General features: G+C 43.2%; 1 protein-coding gene across 1 annotated transcript; it reads left to right on the top strand.

Annotated features, from left to right (window-relative positions):
- The first annotated feature begins 6 nt into the window (after nucleotides 1-6).
- On the top strand, nucleotides 7-12,323 carry TXN (thioredoxin). The gene is made up of 5 exons (XM_010843558.1): nucleotides 7-150; nucleotides 4,214-4,318; nucleotides 4,759-4,818; nucleotides 11,540-11,605; nucleotides 12,054-12,323. Exons 1-5 carry the CDS (start codon nucleotides 127-129, stop codon nucleotides 12,114-12,116), a joined length of 318 nt encoding a protein of 105 aa, XP_010841860.1. The 5' UTR covers nucleotides 7-126; the 3' UTR covers nucleotides 12,117-12,323.
- The last annotated feature ends 6,540 nt before the right edge of the window (nucleotides 12,324-18,863 follow it).

The raw sequence follows: 18,863 nt of genomic DNA, 5'->3' as shown, positions 1-18,863 counted from the left end.
CCCGCCCCGCCCACCGTTACTATAAAGGGAAAGCGGGCTGCGAGCTGGCTAAGCTCTGTCCGGCCCCTCGGATCCGTGTCCATCGATTGCACTGTCAGGTCGCTCGTCAGACCCCCAGCTGCCAAGATGGTGAAACAGATTGAGAGCAAGGTACGCGTTCCGGGGCATGCCAGGGCGCGGCACGAAGCTCCGGGCAACTGGGGTAGGCGGTGGGCCAAAGGTGGGCAGTCCACCCCTCCGCATCCCTCGGGGAAGGGGACGCCGCGGCTCGGCCTGGCACTGCGGGAAGTCCGGGCCTGGGCGCGTCCGGGACCGTGGAGCGTTCCCTGGAGGAAGGGAGGAGACGGACAGGTTTCCCTGGAGGGCAAGGTCCAGGTGACCCAGTGTGTCTGGAGGATGCACGCGCGCGGAGAGCGCCCGGGAGTCCTCCACTACGCCCCCTCCACCCCTCTTGCCGGGAAGCCGGGATTGGGTAGAGGATGGAAGGAGGCTGCCTTAGGCCCCCCATCTTTATCCGGACACGGGCCTGGGCAAGGAGGTGGAGGGCTTCTTGAAGAAAGCCCGGGCTTGCTGGCCGCCACTCCTTCCTCGTGGAGCCGCGTGATCCACCCGCGCTTTTGGGTGCAGTGAGCTCCCTGGGGAGCGGGTCTAGGCCGGAGGACCCCCCCGACCCCCCCACCACGGCTGCCGGGTCGTAGAGGTGACCCGTGCTGCAGCCGCGTGAAAGGGAAGGTTCCGGGCTGGAGACACCCCCACCCCAACCCCTACGAGTCCTGCTTTAGTAGCCCAGGTGGCGGCAAGGAAGTGAAGTCCGGGCCGCGCCCTCGGGACTCCTCCTCCTGCGACGCAGGGCGTGTTTCCGGCTGCGCTGGCTTTGGAATGACTCAGTCCCCAAGGCTGGGCCCGGGGGCCTCCACTGCCCTACCCATCTGGGATTCTTTCTCGGTTTGTGGGGTTCGCTGGAGCCCGGAGTCCCCTGGGTGCGGCCGCGGCCGGCTATGTGCTTGACGGCGGTTGTGTCCTTTTAGGAATGCCCAAGGCAAAAAGTGTTGGATATATCGAGAGTTATTGCAAACTTAATACTCTCCTGCTCTGAGAATTCAGAGCCTGAGTGTCTGGTGTACTGTGCCCCCTCACCCCCGCCCCAAGAAATGGATGCTAATCCAGAGTCAGAAAAGTCAGTGGGAGAAAACTTCCCACCCCAGTAAAGCCGGAAAAGGCGAGTGGAGTGCCCGTACTTGGTTCAGATCTGAGGTTGGCTTCGAGGAATGGAAGTTTCAATGTTAATGGTTCCTTTTTTTCCCTTTTACGATCAAGAAACATAAAGATCATTGCAGGAAATCTGGGAAGAGAGAGATCTGTTTCCTAGAAGCAGCCACAGATAATTGACGTTTTTATTTCTGAGGTGTGTGTTTGTGGTCTCATTTAGCCTGAACTCTTTCTGTGTAATTAGAAGATTTTGGAATCATTTCAATAACTGAAGACATTCTGGACATTTTAGGCAGTTTTCCATGCTTCGATGAATGTTTCTGTTACTGACGCTTTATACAGTGTTGAGGCTGTTTCCTCAGGTTAGGGTCAACATCGATTGTGTATTTAATTGTGAAGTCGCGTCGACTTGTGACCCCATGGAATGTAGCTCTCTAGGCTTTTCTGTCCATGGGATTTCTTGGGCAAGAATACTGGAGTCGGTTGCCATTTGCTTCTCCAGGGGATATTCCCAACCCAGGGATCAAACCCACATTTCCTGCGTCTCCTGTATTGGCAGGCGGGTTCTTAACCATGAGCCACAGGAAAGCCTGGGGTCAGTATCTACTGAATGACTAATAACAGTCTATGGGGGGGTGGGGGGAGTAAGGGGTGATCCTCTGTAGAGGCTGGCGACTTCTTCAGTATAATCTCTGAAAACCCATGAAAGGAGTGAAAAATCTTTGGTCTAGCTGATGTGTCTCAGAATCCATACAACTACACACCAAAAATTGACTGATTCCTGGAGCACAGTCTTTTCAAAATTCAGTCTTTTCCTATTTTAGTGGTCGTATTTAGTTTCCTATTTAGTTGTGACACTTTCCTCCCCTCATTAATGGCAAGATGTACAAGGGTGACAGGAAGTTCATTACTCAGAAAAAGCACTGATCTGGGGTTGTAATCAATGGGTCTTCAGAACTATGACCTAGAGTCAATCAAAAGGTAAGCTGATTTGAATGTTTCTTGTAAATATTGAGTACACTTTCAGTTTTCATCCTGATGGACTAAAATTGGTGCCATTGGTCATCCAAGACAACTGAGGTTTTGGTAGTTCAGAGCCACTGGGGTCTATTTCAGATCCAAGTGGGATACCTAGACTGTAAAAGTAAGGAAGGAAAAATCAACAGTTTGTTCCAAGAATAGCTACTGCCGTTTCTTGAACTCCTAATTTGAACACACAGGCACTTTTACTGAACGCTTTACAAACCACTCTTAGGCTTGTTGATTGCCTTTGGAATGCGTGTGTTTAGGAAAAGAGATGCCAGACGCTACTCTTACTTACCTGCCCCAAATATGAGTGAATTGTTTTGTTTTCAGAACCTTTGTGTCAGTGATGGGGACCTTTATCAATGCTCATTGGTAGTTTCTGGAAGCTAGAAATTATGGTTTGCTTCTTAGTAAGATGATATTGACTCATTTTCAAACTGATGTCTGTTTTAGGCAAACTTAAGTGGCCAGAGAATAGAATTTGTCATGAAGTCTTACCTATACCTGGCTGGTGACTCATGTTCAGTGAAGCCAACATTTATTGCTGAAAGTTATTCTAGATTGAAAGTAACCTCCCCAGGATTTACTAAGAGCCAACCGTGTTCACAAAACCATGCATTCATCTGAGCAGACACTGTCATTCCTTATTTTCTTGTCTTACCTGGATCTTGCAGTAAAGAGTGGCTGGTTTGACCTAAAAAAAATCACATTAGGGAAGGCTTTGAAGGAAATTCATCTGGAAAATATAGGTGGTGGTTTGGAAGGATAATTTCTATACTTCTTACTCTGTGCCCCTACCTTGTCATACCCAAAGGTGTGGGTGTTTGTTTGCATAACTGCAAACAGAAACCATGACCTACCGTCCCAGGGAAACACCATTTGTGAATTGTTTCCCTGAAACATGAGGCAGAAATTATAAATCTAGAGAAATAACTTCAGAGGAATTCGCTTAAAAAAATTTTTTTAATGGTGCTTTATTTACTTTCCTTCTTTACTGGACCAGATCTGACCTGATTCTTAGCTTTCAAAGCAAGGGGGTGGTTGTGTGGGGTTTTGATTAAACCAATGTGACTGGCACCTTTTCCCTTGAAAACTGAGACTTCAGATAGAGATGTTTGTGTTTTGATTTCTCTTCATGGCCGTGGCTTTGGTCAGCAGCAGCTGACTAATTGTGGTTAAAAATGAGTCCCTTGTTAACTAGAGTGTTACGTGGCTAGGGTCACAGTATCAAGAGCACTGGTAGATAATTCAGGGGGGCTGGTGGTGGGGGTTCTTGATCATCTCTGCTGGTGGGATTCTATTCAACAAGCATTGCTTGTGAAAAGTGACAAAATTCCCTTCATGAAGAACTAAAACTTTCTTAGTTGGTCAACGATGGAAGCAGAAATTAATGATAAATCAAGAGTATGATCTCAATTCTGGACACTGCATTAAAAAGAATATAAGGATATATGCTTAAAAGTCAACAGTGAGTGTAAGGGTGTGGAGAAGTTATTTTCTTTTTTTTTTTTTTGAGCTTTTGAATGGTCTAACATAGGTAAAATTAGCTTAGTCAAGAAGTTTTAGTTGCAAAATTTTGTGCGTTTGTGACATTCAGTTGAAGAGTGACTCCTTGAATCAATCAATAAGCATTTAATGAATGTCTACTATATACCTAGATTTGATGTGGAAGCACTTTTAATACACGTCTTTATTTTCCTTTCATTTACTTAGTTTGGATGTGGATTAACCAAATAATATGTTGTATTTGTGAAGACATGAATATTGATACACTGTATACATCATACTTGTTTCATTCTTAGCAAGTAACACTACACACCACAGAAGGATTTCTTCAGTTGATTTGCTTGGTTTTCATGTTTTTAATTAAAAAACAGGCCCTGAACACAGGACCTCCACATTGTGCTTTGTGTCCATTTTATCAAGGCTTTTGGAAATGAATGTAATTTCACATCAGCTTTCCTCTCTCCCTCCTTAGTACGCTTTTCAGGAAGCCTTGAACAGTGCAGGAGAGAAACTCGTAGTAGTCGACTTCTCAGCCACGTGGTGTGGGCCTTGCAAAATGATCAAGCCTTTCTTTCATGTAAGTATTAGCCGGCTTCTGCTTTTGTAAGCTGTTTGTTTGGGGTTGGTGGTCACAACACTAGGAAAGAGGTTTTGTTGTTGGATCTTTCATCTAAAGTCATAGCATAACAACTTAATTTAGAACTTAAGTTTGATACATACAGCCCATGGAAGACAACTTTCAAAACTTAATTTGGTTGTCTAAGTGATTTTGTTTTTCTTCAAGTTGAAACATGGGCCCTACTTGAAGCTCAGGAATCAAAATCAGTGTTCTAAATTATTTTATACCAAGAAGAATTTGATTCAGAGAAAATATCCTTTATGCTTACCTGTCCCTAGTCTAAATATCTGGATCTTTAGTCCCTACTTTTAAGTTTCCATTTAAGAAGCTTAAGTGTGTTGACTGCCACTACCCAGTGGTAAATCTTTGGGTTTTTGTTTTTTTTTTTAATTCTCCAGTCTCTCTCTGAAAAGTATTCCAACGTGGTGTTCCTCGAAGTAGATGTGGATGACTGTCAGGTACGTGGCTAGAAATCTGGAATAATGCTGAACGTTTTGCCTTGCCCTTTCCCTCTGAATTGCACATTGCTCGTTCTCATAAATAAGAAAAACGCTACACCTACCACCCTAGCTAAAAAGTTATTTCAGAACAGGTACTTGTGCCAGTTTTAAGCTGAATTCTAGCTGGCAGGAGCTATGTATATCACATCCTAAAACAAAATCGAGGCATCTTATTACCTGACTTTAGTAGTCTTCTTTCTAAAAGCCTACATAGTCTACCTAACAATCCAAGATGCTCAACAAATAGAAACTGAGAAGACCAAACACCAGGGTACCTTGATAGAGAGCTGAGAAAAGAAACATGCTTAACACTTAAGTCACGCAGACTGTTCTGTGTGCATTGTCGTTCAGTCGCTCATTGCGACCTCGTGGACTGCAGCCCTCCAGACCTCCCTGTCCTTCACCACCTCTCAGAGCATAACAAGTATGAATTCATTTCATCCTTGGTCCTGTCACATTGTCCATTTTATAGACGGGAAAACAAACAGCTTGGCCATAGAGTTACAGGAAGTAGCAGAGCTGGGATTTAAACGTGTGTGGGCAGGCTCGCCTAACCTCAGAGGGATGAGAGTGGGTGAGGTACAGAGTGGCAACCAGGGCGCTAGACCTGGGTCCAGTCCTGGTCCAGCGGCTTCTGCTTTGGGCTCATCCTCGTCCCCTCTGAGCTTTGGTTCCATTGTCCGTGACCAGATCTAATACCTGCCCTACCAGCTTTGTAAGGTTGCTTACTCACTGAGCAAACATGGGAAACTCTAAAGGTCCAGAAGGGTCTATAAAAGGGGGGATGTAGCAGGACTTCCTAAGCCTGTGGGCTCCACCCTGTAGCGCATTGCTTATTCCCAGCACATTTCTCATCTCTTGCCGGACAAACTTCTGGACATAAACTTCACATCCTCTCCAGGAATTCTCTAGTTCCTGCCTTCTATGCCCAGAATGGCTTAGTTCCCTTCCTCTGTGTTCCCCTGGTGTGTTCCGCCCTTCTTTTTCTTGGATTGAATGTTGTGGGATCATGTCCCTTGTTAGCTGTGTGTGCTTGGTAAAGCTCTGTTCTGTGCCTCGGGCTGAGCCTCTGTAAAATCACAACATTGATGCAGCATCGTAAGGCAGTTGTCAGTATCTTATAAGACCTGTGAGTGTTCAGAGTGGTTGCTGGTACATGATAAGCTCTCAGTGAGCTTAGCTGGGACTATACTGATCTTTGTTTCTGTCCTTCATTATGGTCTGTCAGTTTTTTTTTGAATCCGAGACCTTGTTTTACCTTTGTTTCCTGTTTACATAGCGCACCTGTCGGGCTATAGCAGGTATAGAATGAATGAATTTGTATGGTTGTCAAGATAGTTATTCTGATGTGTCGTGGGTTTTTTAAGTAAGAGCAGACAGTATGTGTTTGTGAAAAAATCTTGCTCCCTGTTTTAACCTAATTTTTTTTTCTCTTAATCTTAGCCAGGTACAAATGGCACCTGGAAGGGACTAGAAAGCCCTCTACCTGTATTATGTCATTTCATCCAGCTAGTAACCAGCAGCAGTGTTTTTATCAGCACCCCCACTGCACAGGTGATGAGACTGCAGCACTGAAGGAAGGTCAGAGGCAGAGCCTGGGGATTTGGCCCCTGTAGAACTGTGCCGGGCCCAGGGCAGATGCTCTCTGCCTCAGTCCAGAACCTCTGGGAAGTCTGCGTGTGGAGCAGGCCAAGATGTCCGTGTGACAGTCCCTCCTTTAGGCCTGGTGGCATCCTCATCATCACCCTCAAAGTGTCTAGACCTTAAAATGAGCCTCTCATAAGTGGACCTTTCGCTTTGAGTAACATGTAGTTTTTTTGTTTTTTTTTTTCATACTCCTAGTGACAACTCAGAGAAGACAATGGCACCCCACTCCAGTACTTTTGCCTAGAAAAATCCCATGGATGGAGGAGCCTGGTGGGCTGAAGTCCATGGGGTCGCTAGAGTCGGACACAACTGAGCAACTCACTTTCACTTTTATGCATTGGAGAAGGAAATGGCAACCCACTCCAGTGTTCTTGCCTGGAGAATCCCAGGGACAGCGGAGCCTGGTGGGCTGCCGTCTATGGGGTCGCACAGAGTCGGACACGACTGAAGCGACTCAGCGGCAGTGACAACTACTCTACCATCTAAGTAGCCTTATCAATCTTTTGCAGCATTAAAAACTGAATTCCAGATTCAATTAGGTTGTCCCATACACATAGTAACAGTCGGTCTGTTCCTACACACCTGGTCAGTCAGCAGAATTAGCAAGGGAAGTAATGCAAACAAAAAGCAATTCATTGTCATTCCACGAATTATTCCCCATGGAATTTACAGATTCCAGGAGTGGGTCCTCTGGTTGCTTTGGAACACTGTAGATAAAACCATCTCCTCATTTTGGCTCTAAAAGAATGCAAATGAAAGATAACAGGGATATCATCATTTTGAACATTAGATCATATCATAGATGGAATGTTTTAGGAATTAGTATTTTTTTATGCAGATAATTGCTGTGCATGAATTCCAAACCCAAGGCACTTAATGTTTATAGTATTTGGGGGGCAAACAGCACCTAGTTTTTATAGAAGAATCTCTAAACACTTGAGCTGGAAGAGATTATCTTTCAGGTGTAATAAATCAAATGGACAGTCAGAAGGCAAACAACTCTGTATGCATAGCAAAGTGTGAATACTACTTTTGCACATCATAGACTGATCTTATTTCCTTAAGAGTAGCCTCTGCTCCCAGGTCTCCAGAGTATGATATTTGTAAGTTAAAAGAAACAAAGTATCTTAGAATGCCTATGTCTCCATTTTGATTAGAACAGCCAAGAGTGAGTTGATGAAAGGTGACAAGAGCAGGTTTAAAGGTACGTTGGTCCTCGGTGCTCAGTTGCTTAGTCCTCGGTGCTCAGTTGCTTAGTAGTGACAAGTCTTTGTGACCCCATGGACTGTAGACCAGCAGGTTCCACTATCTTGGGATTTTCCAGGCAAGAACACTGGAGTAGGTTTTCATTTCCTTCTCCAGGGGATCTCCCTGACCAAGGGCTCAAACTCACCTCTCTGGTCTCCTGCATTGGCAGACAGATTCTTTACCACGACACCATGTGGGACAAAATGCTAAACTAGAAACCACCAAAAAGAAATTGAATAAGGTAAAATGTAGCCTGGTTACATTTGGTACATGTGTGCTCAGTCATGTCCAACTCTGGTAACCCTATGGACTGCATCCTGCCAGGCTCCTCTGTCCATGGGATTCTCTAGGCAAGAATACTGGAGTGGGTTGCCATTTTTCCTCCAGTGGATCTTCCCAACCCAGGGATTGAACCAGCAACTCCTGCATTGGCAGGCAGAGTCTTTACCATTGAGCCACCTGGGAAGCCCTGTTATACTTAGCTAGTAAAAACTAATAAAAAGCTGAGATTGGGTAAACCTATGGTGATGGAGAACAGATCAGGGGTGGGGTGGGGTGGGATAGGGTTTGACCATAAAGGAGCCACTGAGGAGGTTTTAGGGGAATGAGGAAGAGTTGTGTATCCCGATTATGCTGTGACTACATAAATTTCAGATTTTTTTTTTTAAATGGCAGGAAGTTGGGGTGCCATTAGGGATTGGCTAGCTTTGTTTTTAAATGAAGGAAGTGATCAACTCAGGATAAAGGATATTTTTAAAACCACAGCAGTAACTCCTTAATTTTAAAGTTTGCGTGTCTTTTCAAATCCCCACAGGAATGGGTAAATTAGTGCATAGAACAAGTAATAGAAAACAAAGTAAAACATTCACAGAGGTAATAGAGATCAAATATTAGTTACAGACTACTAACCTTTTGGGGCTTCTCTGGTGGCTTAGTGGTAAAGAATCTGCCTGCCAGTGCAGGAGATGCATCTTTGATCCCTGGGTTAGGAAGATCCCCTGGAAAAGAAATGGCAACCCACTCCAATATTCTTGCCTGGAGAAACCCATGGACAGAGGAGCCTGGCGGGATACAGTCCATGGGGTTGCAAAGAGTCAGATACAACTTAGCAAGTAAACAACAACTAATCTTTACTGAGGTCATTAAAAATCCAGTAAAGCCCATGCTTTCAATGATGGGAGTAGGGAAGGGCTGATGGATCTGATTACATGCAAAGTCAAACTGGATGTCAAAAATCATGATACATACTGATAAATTGATACATTAGAATTGTGAAGTAGTTTAACCATGTGTATCTAGGGGGTTTAAAATGAATATTCTCATTCCCTTAGCAGCTCTTACTTTCAGGGATGGGGATTGAAGAACACTGTAATATCCCTTTCATACCCAGTGAGAGAATTCTTTATGCTTTAACTAAAAATTTATCATGTAAAGACTTAGACTGCAGTTTTAAGACATAAAACGTATGAACATGATTAAAACACTCAGAAGCTTTCTCAGAGGCATTCGTGTTTTCATGACTCAGCTTATTTTAAGGCAGTTGTACCAGTGCAGGAGTGCCAGGCTCTGACTGGGTGAGGTATCCAGAATCTGAGAACAGGAATGAGACTATCATTTCCATTGACTGGGACCCTGTGTTTTCTGCTCAGAAAGCTTTGGGAGTAGCTTTCTCACCTGAAAGTTGTGATCAGTGTCCAAGCCCTATCGTCTTTGGATGTAGACTATCTTTTTTGGTAGCTTCCAGTCTTTCTTGATGGTTATGTTCAGCAGCTAGTTGTGATTCTGATGTGCTCAGGAGAGGAGGTGAGCTCGAGATCCTTCTGCTCCATCTTCCTTATCTCCAAGTCCTGCATGTTCATGCTCTTGTGGGTGATGAAGGTCAGCTGTACCACCTGTATGTTTCTCTGATTAGAAGTTGTGGAGAGGGTGGCTCACCATTTCGACCCCATTGCCCTTCTAACACCCACCTCTTCTGAGGCTTCTGCCAACTGCTTGCATGAAAGATGATACCCACCTGGTGACTTAAAAGTAAGAGTGAGGGAACTACAGTAAGCAGCTGCTTTTCCAGTGCTAGGAGGAGCCAGCCAGTGTTCCCAAATATTCAAGCAGTTCAGAGATTTTTTTTTTTAAAGTACTTACATGAACCAAGCAACCTGTCTAGACCAGATTCATCCCATAGACAACCATTTTTTAATCTTTAACTAAACCAGTCCCCCTGCCCTTCTAATCTTTGGGTCTTCTGGTTGTTCATGCCTGCTGAGTTGCTCAGTCGTGTCTAATTCTATGTGACCCTATGGGCTGTAGCCTGCCAGGCTCCTCTGTTCATGGGATTCTCCAGGCAAGAATACTGGAGTGGGTTACCATGTCCTCCTCCAGGGGACCTTCTGAATCCAGGGCACAAACCCACGTCCCTTGTGTCTCCCCCATTGGCAGGTGGGTTCTTTACCACTAGCACTATCTGGCGGAGAAGGCAATGGCACCCCACTCCAGTGTTCTTGCCTGGAGAATCCCAGGGACGGGGGAGCCTGGTGGGCTGACGTCTGTGGGGTCGAACAGAGTCGGACACGACTGAAGTGACTTAGCAGCAGCAGCAGCAGCACTATCTGGGAAGCCTGGTCTCTCCTGATTACTCACCCTCAAGGTCCTAACCTTGACATGTGCAGCTCACTATCTTCCTGTCAACTCTCCACCCCATTTTTCATCCTGAATTACTGGAATTGGTACAATTAAAATGTTATGATCTTCATTATGGTTTTAAACAAATGTTCTTGCTAATTTCCACGTAACTCTTGCTTTCAGGAAGTATTTGGTGCCTGGATGTACAAGGCATTCAGTACGTTCCTAGCCATTTTATTGCAGCCTTTACTGCCCTGTGCTGCCTGGTGTGCAGTGCTTAAAGGTTATCAGGAGAAGAACCGCACTTGTCTGCCACCCTTCCTGCCCAAACTAGCAACAGTACACGTGCGATTTCATAAAGATGTAAAGCCACACTTTTCTTCCAGTCTCAGAGGAAGAGGTGAAGTTAGGCTGCTTCCATTGACTGGTGGCTCAATCTCAGGGCCGCTCCGTTTTTAACTCCTGTGTTCCTCACTGCCAGATCCCTGGCTAGAAGACACCATGGTATTTGTACCAACCTTGCTTTCCTGTGAAAGTTCTTTGGTTTCTATTCTTCACAGCTTTTGCTAACCACATAGTTAAGAGTACATGGTTCTTTCTGCATTTCTCTCCCTACCCTCTTTGAGTGCTGACCTGATGTTTTGAATCCCTAATGGACCTGTTCACTTGACACTCTAGTCCAAAACATTTTCATGGAATCTTCCCCCCCAAACCTGGTGTGAATAAGGTGTGGAGAGTGAGGGGTGGTAAAAGCAGAAAAGTCTGTGTGGAGCTGTCCTGTAGGTTACCAAGACTTTCTTCTTGAACAAGTCCTTTGTAAACAAGTTGTCCCTCTCGCTAACGCTGAACTTTAGCCTATGATCATCATCTACGTACCTCACTTCAAGAAAACAGAATAATCTCTTAAACTGTTTGAGTCACTGTATAGTATCTGAGGCTAGTATCTCTCCAAGATGAGAATACATATTTTAAAATTTTAATTGAGAGTATAACCAATTCGGCTTTTGTGCCACTGTATCATTGTATAGGCATGTAAACATTGACACGATGCCCTAATGTTGAGTTCTGGGTATGTAACAGGAAAAAGAATCTGGTTTTAGATCACAGGTGTCAGAGCTCAATACTCAGTCTTGTTTTTATCTTCTTGCTATACCTCTCTTCCCCTCAGGATGTTGCTGCAGAGTGTGAAGTCAAATGCATGCCAACCTTCCAGTTTTTTAAAAAGGGACAGAAGGTAGGTACATCTGACCTTGAAAACCAGCTGGGTAACAGGCTAGCGTGGCATATAAACAAACAAGGGACTTACCTTTCACATTGGGAAGCACATCCCCATTTTTTCCTTTTAAGAATATTTAAATGTGTCATTCTTCATTAAGTACATAATGAGACACCTTATTGTTAATTAATCTCTGTTAAATCACAGGGATTTGCTGATTAATCCCTGTGATTGGTACTTCATATTTATATCACAATGCATTTATCTTTGTTCAGAGGTATTTGTGTAGAAAAATTGAGCCTTGACTTTTGAGGGTGGGTTTTGTTTTTAAACTTAACTGAGTGTTATCCATGGATGTATAAGTATATACTTCCTGTCTTCCCCAGACCCATTCTGTGGTCGTATCTGATACACAAAATAGGCATGCAATGCTACATCTAATGGCAATTCAATATTCTCTCAACAGGTGGGTGAATTTTCTGGAGCTAATAAAGAAAAACTTGAAGCCACCATTAATGAATTAATCTAATCATGTTTTCTGAAGACATGACCAGCCATTGGCTGTTTAAACTTGTAATTTTTTTTTTATTTACACAAAGGAAAGATCAAGTATGAAGATTATATACCTTACTGCCATCTGATAGGTGACAATAAAATATTAACTCTACACTTTTTAAAACTGTCTCATGCCTTTACCTAGTTTTCAAAATAAATGAAAACCGGCCATTTGATGGTATTTAACGTCCTAGTTACTTTCATATGTTCTTGATTCTTTTTTGGTAAATTTGTAGGCCACTGGTTTAAGGGTTTTTTGGTGTGAATTTCTAGAAAAATCTTACTGAGGGCAATGCACAGATAACAGTAGTATGTTAAAATTCTGTTTTTGGTTTTTTTTTTTAATTTATGCACAAAGTATTTTATATCTCCTGTGTTCTCTGAATGATCCTTATGACCAAAATTGATATCTGCCCATGAAGGAGTTGTTTATCTCTGATTTGAGATTTCCTGTCTCAGGTTACAATAAGCTGCCAACTTTGGTAACAGTCCTATTACCAGTTAGGAATTTTTCATAGGTGGTTCACCAGGGAGCTCCTTGTGAGCAAACATTACAGTGGGAATTTTGATTCTAAGTAAGAAACTGGCTTTATAGGCCAGATAGAAGTTCCAACCTAAGTGGCAAAGAGTGTGGAAGTTACCGTTTATTTCATTCAAAGAACAATTGTTTCTTTGTTCTAGACACAGCAAAGGGCTGAGGAATGCTTGCAGAAACAGTTTTTAAATTTGTACAGTAAAAAATAATCATAGAATTAAATCATATGCCTCTTACCATCCTTATAATTTAATCTTTGCAACAGTCCTATGAAGTAGGCACTATACTCCCCATTTCCCAGTGAGGAAACCAGCAAAGAGGCTGAATAGCACCACACTAGTCAGTGGCTGATCAGAGATCGAAACCAAACAAGTCTAGAGGACAAATGCTCAACTATTACCCTGCCACCCTATACATTCTAGAAGGCAAACGAATGACTGGTACGCTGGTATGTACTATCCGTGCGTGCTCAGTCTCTTCAGTTGTGTTTCTTTGCGACCCTATGGGCTGCAACCTGCCAGGCTCCTCTCTCCATGATTCTCCAGACAAGAATACTGGAGTGGGTTTCCAGGTCCTCCAGGGGATCTTCCTGACCCCGGGATCAAACCTGTGTCTCCTGCATTGGCAGGTGGGTTCTTTATCACTAGCACCACCTGGGAAACCTCATACACTGAGGCCAAAACAAATGGGCACAGATGATGGAGAGGTGAGAGAGAAAGTGACTCAACATTTAGGAAAGACAATCCGAGGACTCCTACAAGCAGGATTCCAAGGTAAAGAACCAGGTTTTTGGGGTTGAACAAATGGGTGGTTGGGGTGCCAGGTAATGAGTAAGGTGGGGATTGGAGGAGGCAGGTCAGGTTCTCTTGGGACATGTTAAGACATGCTTTTGTGGTGTACATTTAAGATGAATGATTTCATGCAGACTGCTAGGTACTGGTCTGGACTAGAATAGGAATTTGAAAGCCATCATAATGTGGATGGCTAAGAACAGATGTACGGGAACATCCAGGATAGAACATCCAGAGTAGGAAAGGTTCAAAACACCTTGATGAGCTCTCAACATTTAGAGCGAGTAGAGTGGGAACCAAGAAAAGACAAAGGAAGCCAAAGGGAAAGGAGGAAACACAAGAAGGTTGTTTTTTTTAACCCCTAAAGCAAAAAGAACATTTCAAAAAGGAAGGTGTGTTAACTATCAAGTGCCGCTGTGAGCCTAAGATGATTGGAAAATGCAGTGATTGTGACAGTTCTTACGGAAGAACAGGGATGGGAGCCAGGGTGGTAAGACCTGGAAAGTGAGTGAGCAGGAGTGACTTTTAATAGCCATCCCGAGCAAAGTCAGCAGAGGGCCCAAGGATGATTGTCGCAGCAGCGTTGTTTACAGCAGCATGAAACTGGATCCCTGTCAGTACAGAAATTGTTAAATCCAATATGATAAGTCCTTTCTAGGTAATAGAGGATGTGAAATAAAGTCCATATTTATGGCAAGGCAAGGAGAATTTAAACGTAACAATTCTCGGACCTTTGGCCTCCTCTCCCCTCTCTGCATCATGTATTGGCCAAACCTCCCCCCTCAGTAGGGATACCTGCAGAACCGTAAAGAGCAACATTGTAGCATCAATTAGACAACTCCTTAAAAGATAACATTCCTTTTTGTAAAGGGTCACATGACCCAACACTTACAGGTCATGTGGTACTTAAATATGAATTATGTAAACTATCAGTAATCATTTAATACAGCCTCTTCAATAAGTGGAGCTAGGAAAACAATGGCTACATGTAAAAGCATATTAGAACACTTCCTAACACCACATAAAAAATAAAATGGATTAAAGACCTAAGTGTAAAGCCAGAAACTATAAAAACCCTTAAAGAAAAACATAGGCAAACACTGACATAAATCACAGCAATATTCTCTTTGACCCACCTCCTAGAGTAGTGGAAGTAAAAAGCAGGACCTAACTAAAAAAACTTGCACAGCAAAGGAGATTATAAGCAAGATGAAAAGAATGGGAGAAAATGGGAGAAAACAATTGCAAATAAAACAACTGACAAAGGATAATCTCCAAAGTACACAAGCAGCTCACGCAGCTCACTACCAGAAAAACAACCCAGTCAAAAAAGAGGCAGAAGACCTAACAGACGGTTCTCTAAGGAAGACATACAGATGGCCAACAAACACAAAAAGATGCTCAGTACCACTATAGTAAAGAAATGCAAATCAAAACTACAATGAAGTATCTCCTCACACTGGTCAGAACGGCCATCATTAAAACAATCTACAAACAATAAATGGTGGAGAGGGTGTGGAGAAAAGGGAACACTCCTGCATTGGTGGGAATGTAAATTTATAGTCACTATGGAGTGATTGATACAGTATGGAGATTCCTTTAAAAACTAGGAATAAAACTACCTTATGACCCAGCAATCCCACTACTGGGTACATACACTGAGAAAGACGCATGCACTTCAGTGTTCATACAGCACAATTTACAATAGCTCAGACACAGAAGGAACCTAGATGTCCATTGACAGATGAATGGACAAAGAAGTTATATAAAATGGAATGTTACTCAGCCATAAAAAGTCAGTGAGGTGAATGAACTTAGAGCCTGTTACACAGAGTGAAGCAAGTCAGAGAAAGGGAAAAAAACATTTTGTATATTAACGCAGCTTGCCTGGTGGCTCAGACGGTAAAGAAGCTGCCTGCAATGCAGGAGATCTGGGTTGGGAAGATCCACTGGAGAAGGCAATGGCAACCCACTCCAGTATTCTTGCCTGGAGAGTTCCATGGACACAGGAGTCTGGCGGGCTACAGTCCGTGGCGTCACAAAGAGTGCACACAACTGAGTGTACTCACTTCACTTCACTTCATGGAATCTAGAAAACATGGAATTAATAAACCCATTTGCAGGGCAAGAGACACAGACATAGAGAACAGACTGGACACAGTGAGAGGAGGAGAGGATGGGACAAATTGAGAGAGCAGCATTGACATGTATACACTGCCACATGTGAGAGAGAGAGAGCTAATGAGAAGCTGCTGAATAACACAGCTCAACTCGGTGCTCTGTGACAACCGAGAGGGGTGGGGTCGTGTGTGCTTGTGGCTGGTTGCAGTTGTATGGCAGAAGCCGATGCAATATTATGAAGCAAGTATCCTCCAATTAAAAATAAAATTTAAAAAATATGTCATTTAATGTACAGCCCTCTGTCTCAAAAAACTTACAAACTATGTCGACTTCTAACTGGTAGAACAGGTTTTGGCATTTTCTTAGATGCTTTTTCTGGGTTGTAAGTCTCAAATTTGGCTCAAAAATTTTTCCAATAGTTTCTTAGATTAAGTGATTGATTAGTCAATTCATTGATTAATTCAATTCATTAATTTTTTACCAGCAAGAATGAAGTATTAATACAAAATAGGAAAATTTCAAAGTCAGTGGGTGGAAAAAAAGTTACAGAATATGAACAATACAGAACAGTACAATTTTATTTGTATAAATAATAAGACATGCTAGATATCTCTAGGTCCATCTAAGTGTAAATTAACATGAGAAGATCTTGAAGGAAACATAGTTTCTAATTAATCACAGCAGTCACTTCTAGAGAGAATAGGTAGAGATTGATGGGTTTTAGTTTTATCTGTAAATGTATTTTTCATAGTAAGAATGTACTCATACTTTATTTAAAAGTTAAAACAAAAAATTTTAGTACTTAAGGAAGCAGGGTCTGTAGAACTCATGCAAAAATTTCTCTAAAGGCAAGTTGAGAGACCCAGCTAATGCGTTATTGACCAGAGATGTTTCAATATTCACGTACATAACAAATTGCTGGCCACAGGTGTTAGTTTCTGCAAAAATCCTCCAGTCAATAATGTGTTAATAGCATTTTGTGTATAAGACAGTGGGTTGCTAGTATGCAAATGGAAATGATACCAAAGTAGAGATCAATTTTATGGGAAAAAGGAGAACTGAGAAAGGGAATTATTCCTTGTGTAGTCAAGAAAGAACTGGGGAAGGTGTGGAGCTTTTCAGAAGACAAGATGGAAGAGTTGGACAACCCTGAGTTCACCTCCTCTCATGGGTACACCAAAATCACAACTAACTGCTGAACAACTATTGATGAAAAAGATTGAAATCTACCTAAAAAAGATGTTCTACATCCAAAGACATAGAGAAGAAACCACGAGACAGTAGTGGGGGTACACTTGCAGTACAACCAAATCCCACACTACCCAGGTGGGTGACCCGTGATCTGGGGAATTACCACAAAATAGACCTTCTCCCACAGAAGTGACAGCTGCACTTCTCTGGTGGTACAGTGGGTAAGAGTCCGCCTGCCAGTGCAGGGGACACAGGTTCGATCCCTGGTCTGGGAAGACTCCACATGCTGCAGGGAGACTGAGCCTATGCACCTTAGAGGCTGCAAGCTACACCCAATGAAACCCACGCACCTAGAGTTTGTGCCTCACAATAAAAGAAGCCACTGCAAGGAGAAGCCCACTCACAGCAACTAGAGAAAGCTCTCATGCAGCAAGAAGACCAAGGACAGCCATAAACAACCAATGTTTTAAAAAAATAAGTGAAAGCTCTGAGTCCCACACCAGGCTCCCCAGCCTAGAAGTCTGGCATCAGGAGAAGGAGCCCCCAGAACCTTTGGCGTTGAAGGCCAGCAGGACTTGCAGGAGCTGCAAAGGACTGGAAGAAACAGAGACTCCTCTCTTGGAGGACACACACAGTCTCACATACACCAGGTTCCGGGACAAAAGCAGCAACTCCATAGGAGCCTGGGCCAAACCTACCTGCTTGTCTTGGAGAATCTCCTGGGGAGGTAGGGGGGAGCCTCTGTGGCTCTCCCTGGGGTCAGAAAGTCTGGTGGAGGGGCCTTCATGAACTCTAGCTGGAGGCAGACATTTTAGGTCCTTGGCACAGAGACCTGGCCCCACCTAACAGCCTGTACACATGGACATCACCAGAAGGTCAACACCAAAATCAGATTGTATTCTTTCCAGCCAAAGATGGAGAAGCTCTATACAGCCAGGAAAAATGACCAGGAGCTGACCATGGCTCAGCTCATGAGCTCCTTATTGCAAAATTCAGACTCAAATTGAAGTAAGTAGGGAAAACTACAAGGCATTCAGTTATGACCTAAATCAAATCCCTTACGATTGTACACTGGAAGTGACAAATAGATCCAAGGGATTAGATCTGGCAGACAGAGTGCCCAAAGAACTACAGATGGAGGTTCATAACGTTGCGCAGGGGACAGTGACCAAAACCACCCCCAAGAAAAAGAAATGCAACAAGGCAAAATGGTTATCCGAGGAGGTCTTACAAATAGCTGAGAAGAGAAAAGAAGTGAAAGGAAAAGGAGAAAAGGAAAGATATATCCCTCTGAATGCAGAGTTCCAAAGAATAGCAAGGAGAGATGAAAAAGCCTTCTTAAGTGAATAATGCAAAGAAATAGAGGAAAACAATAGAATGGGAAAGACCAGAGATCTCTTCAAGAAAATTAGAGCTATAGATGGAACACTTCATGCAAAGATGGGCACAGTAAAGACAGAAACAGTATGGACCTAAAGAAGCAGAAGATATTAAGAAGAGGTGGCAAGAATACACAGAAGAAGTATACAAAAAAAGGTCTTAATGACCCAGATAACCACGATGGTGTGGTCATCCACCTAGAACCAGATATCGTGGAGTGTGAAGTCAAGTGGGCCCTAGGAAGCATTACTATGAACAAAGTTAGTGAAGGTGATGGGATTCCAGCTGCACTATTTCAAATCCCAAAAGATGCTGCTGGTCAAGTGCTGCACTCAATATGCCAGCAAATTTGGAAAACTCAGCAGTGGCCACAGGACTGGAAAAGGTCAGTTTTCATTCCAATCCCAAAAAAAGGCAATGCCAAATAATGTTCGAACTACCGCACAATTGTTCTCATTTCATGTAAGAGCAAGGTAATGCTCAAAATCCTTCAATTTATGCTTTAACAATATGTGAACTGAGAACTTTCAGATGTACAAGCTGAATTTAGAAAAGGCAGAGGAACCAGAGATCAAATTGCCAACATCCATTGGATCATAGAAAAAGAGAATTCCAGAAAAACATCTGCTTCATTGACAACACTAAAAACTTTGTATGGATCACAACAAACTGTGAAAAATTCTTAAAGAGATAGTAATATCAG

The sequence above is a fragment of the Bison bison genome, unplaced genomic scaffold (genome assembly GCF_000754665.1).
Source record: "Bison bison bison isolate TAMUID 2011002044 unplaced genomic scaffold, Bison_UMD1.0 scf7180017864183, whole genome shotgun sequence".
Taxonomy (NCBI): domain Eukaryota; kingdom Metazoa; phylum Chordata; class Mammalia; order Artiodactyla; family Bovidae; genus Bison; species Bison bison.
This window is presented reverse-complemented; position numbering and strand designations above follow the sequence as displayed.

Coding starts and splice junctions, on each gene's coding strand:
- TXN (XM_010843558.1), top strand. CDS start 127: ATGGTGAAACAGATTGAGAGCAAG. Junction 4,319..4,758: donor TGATCAAGCCTTTCTTTCAT/GTAAGTATTAGC, acceptor TTAATTCTCCAG/TCTCTCTCTGAAAAGTATTC. Junction 4,819..11,539: donor TAGATGTGGATGACTGTCAG/GTACGTGGCTAG, acceptor TCTTCCCCTCAG/GATGTTGCTGCAGAGTGTGA.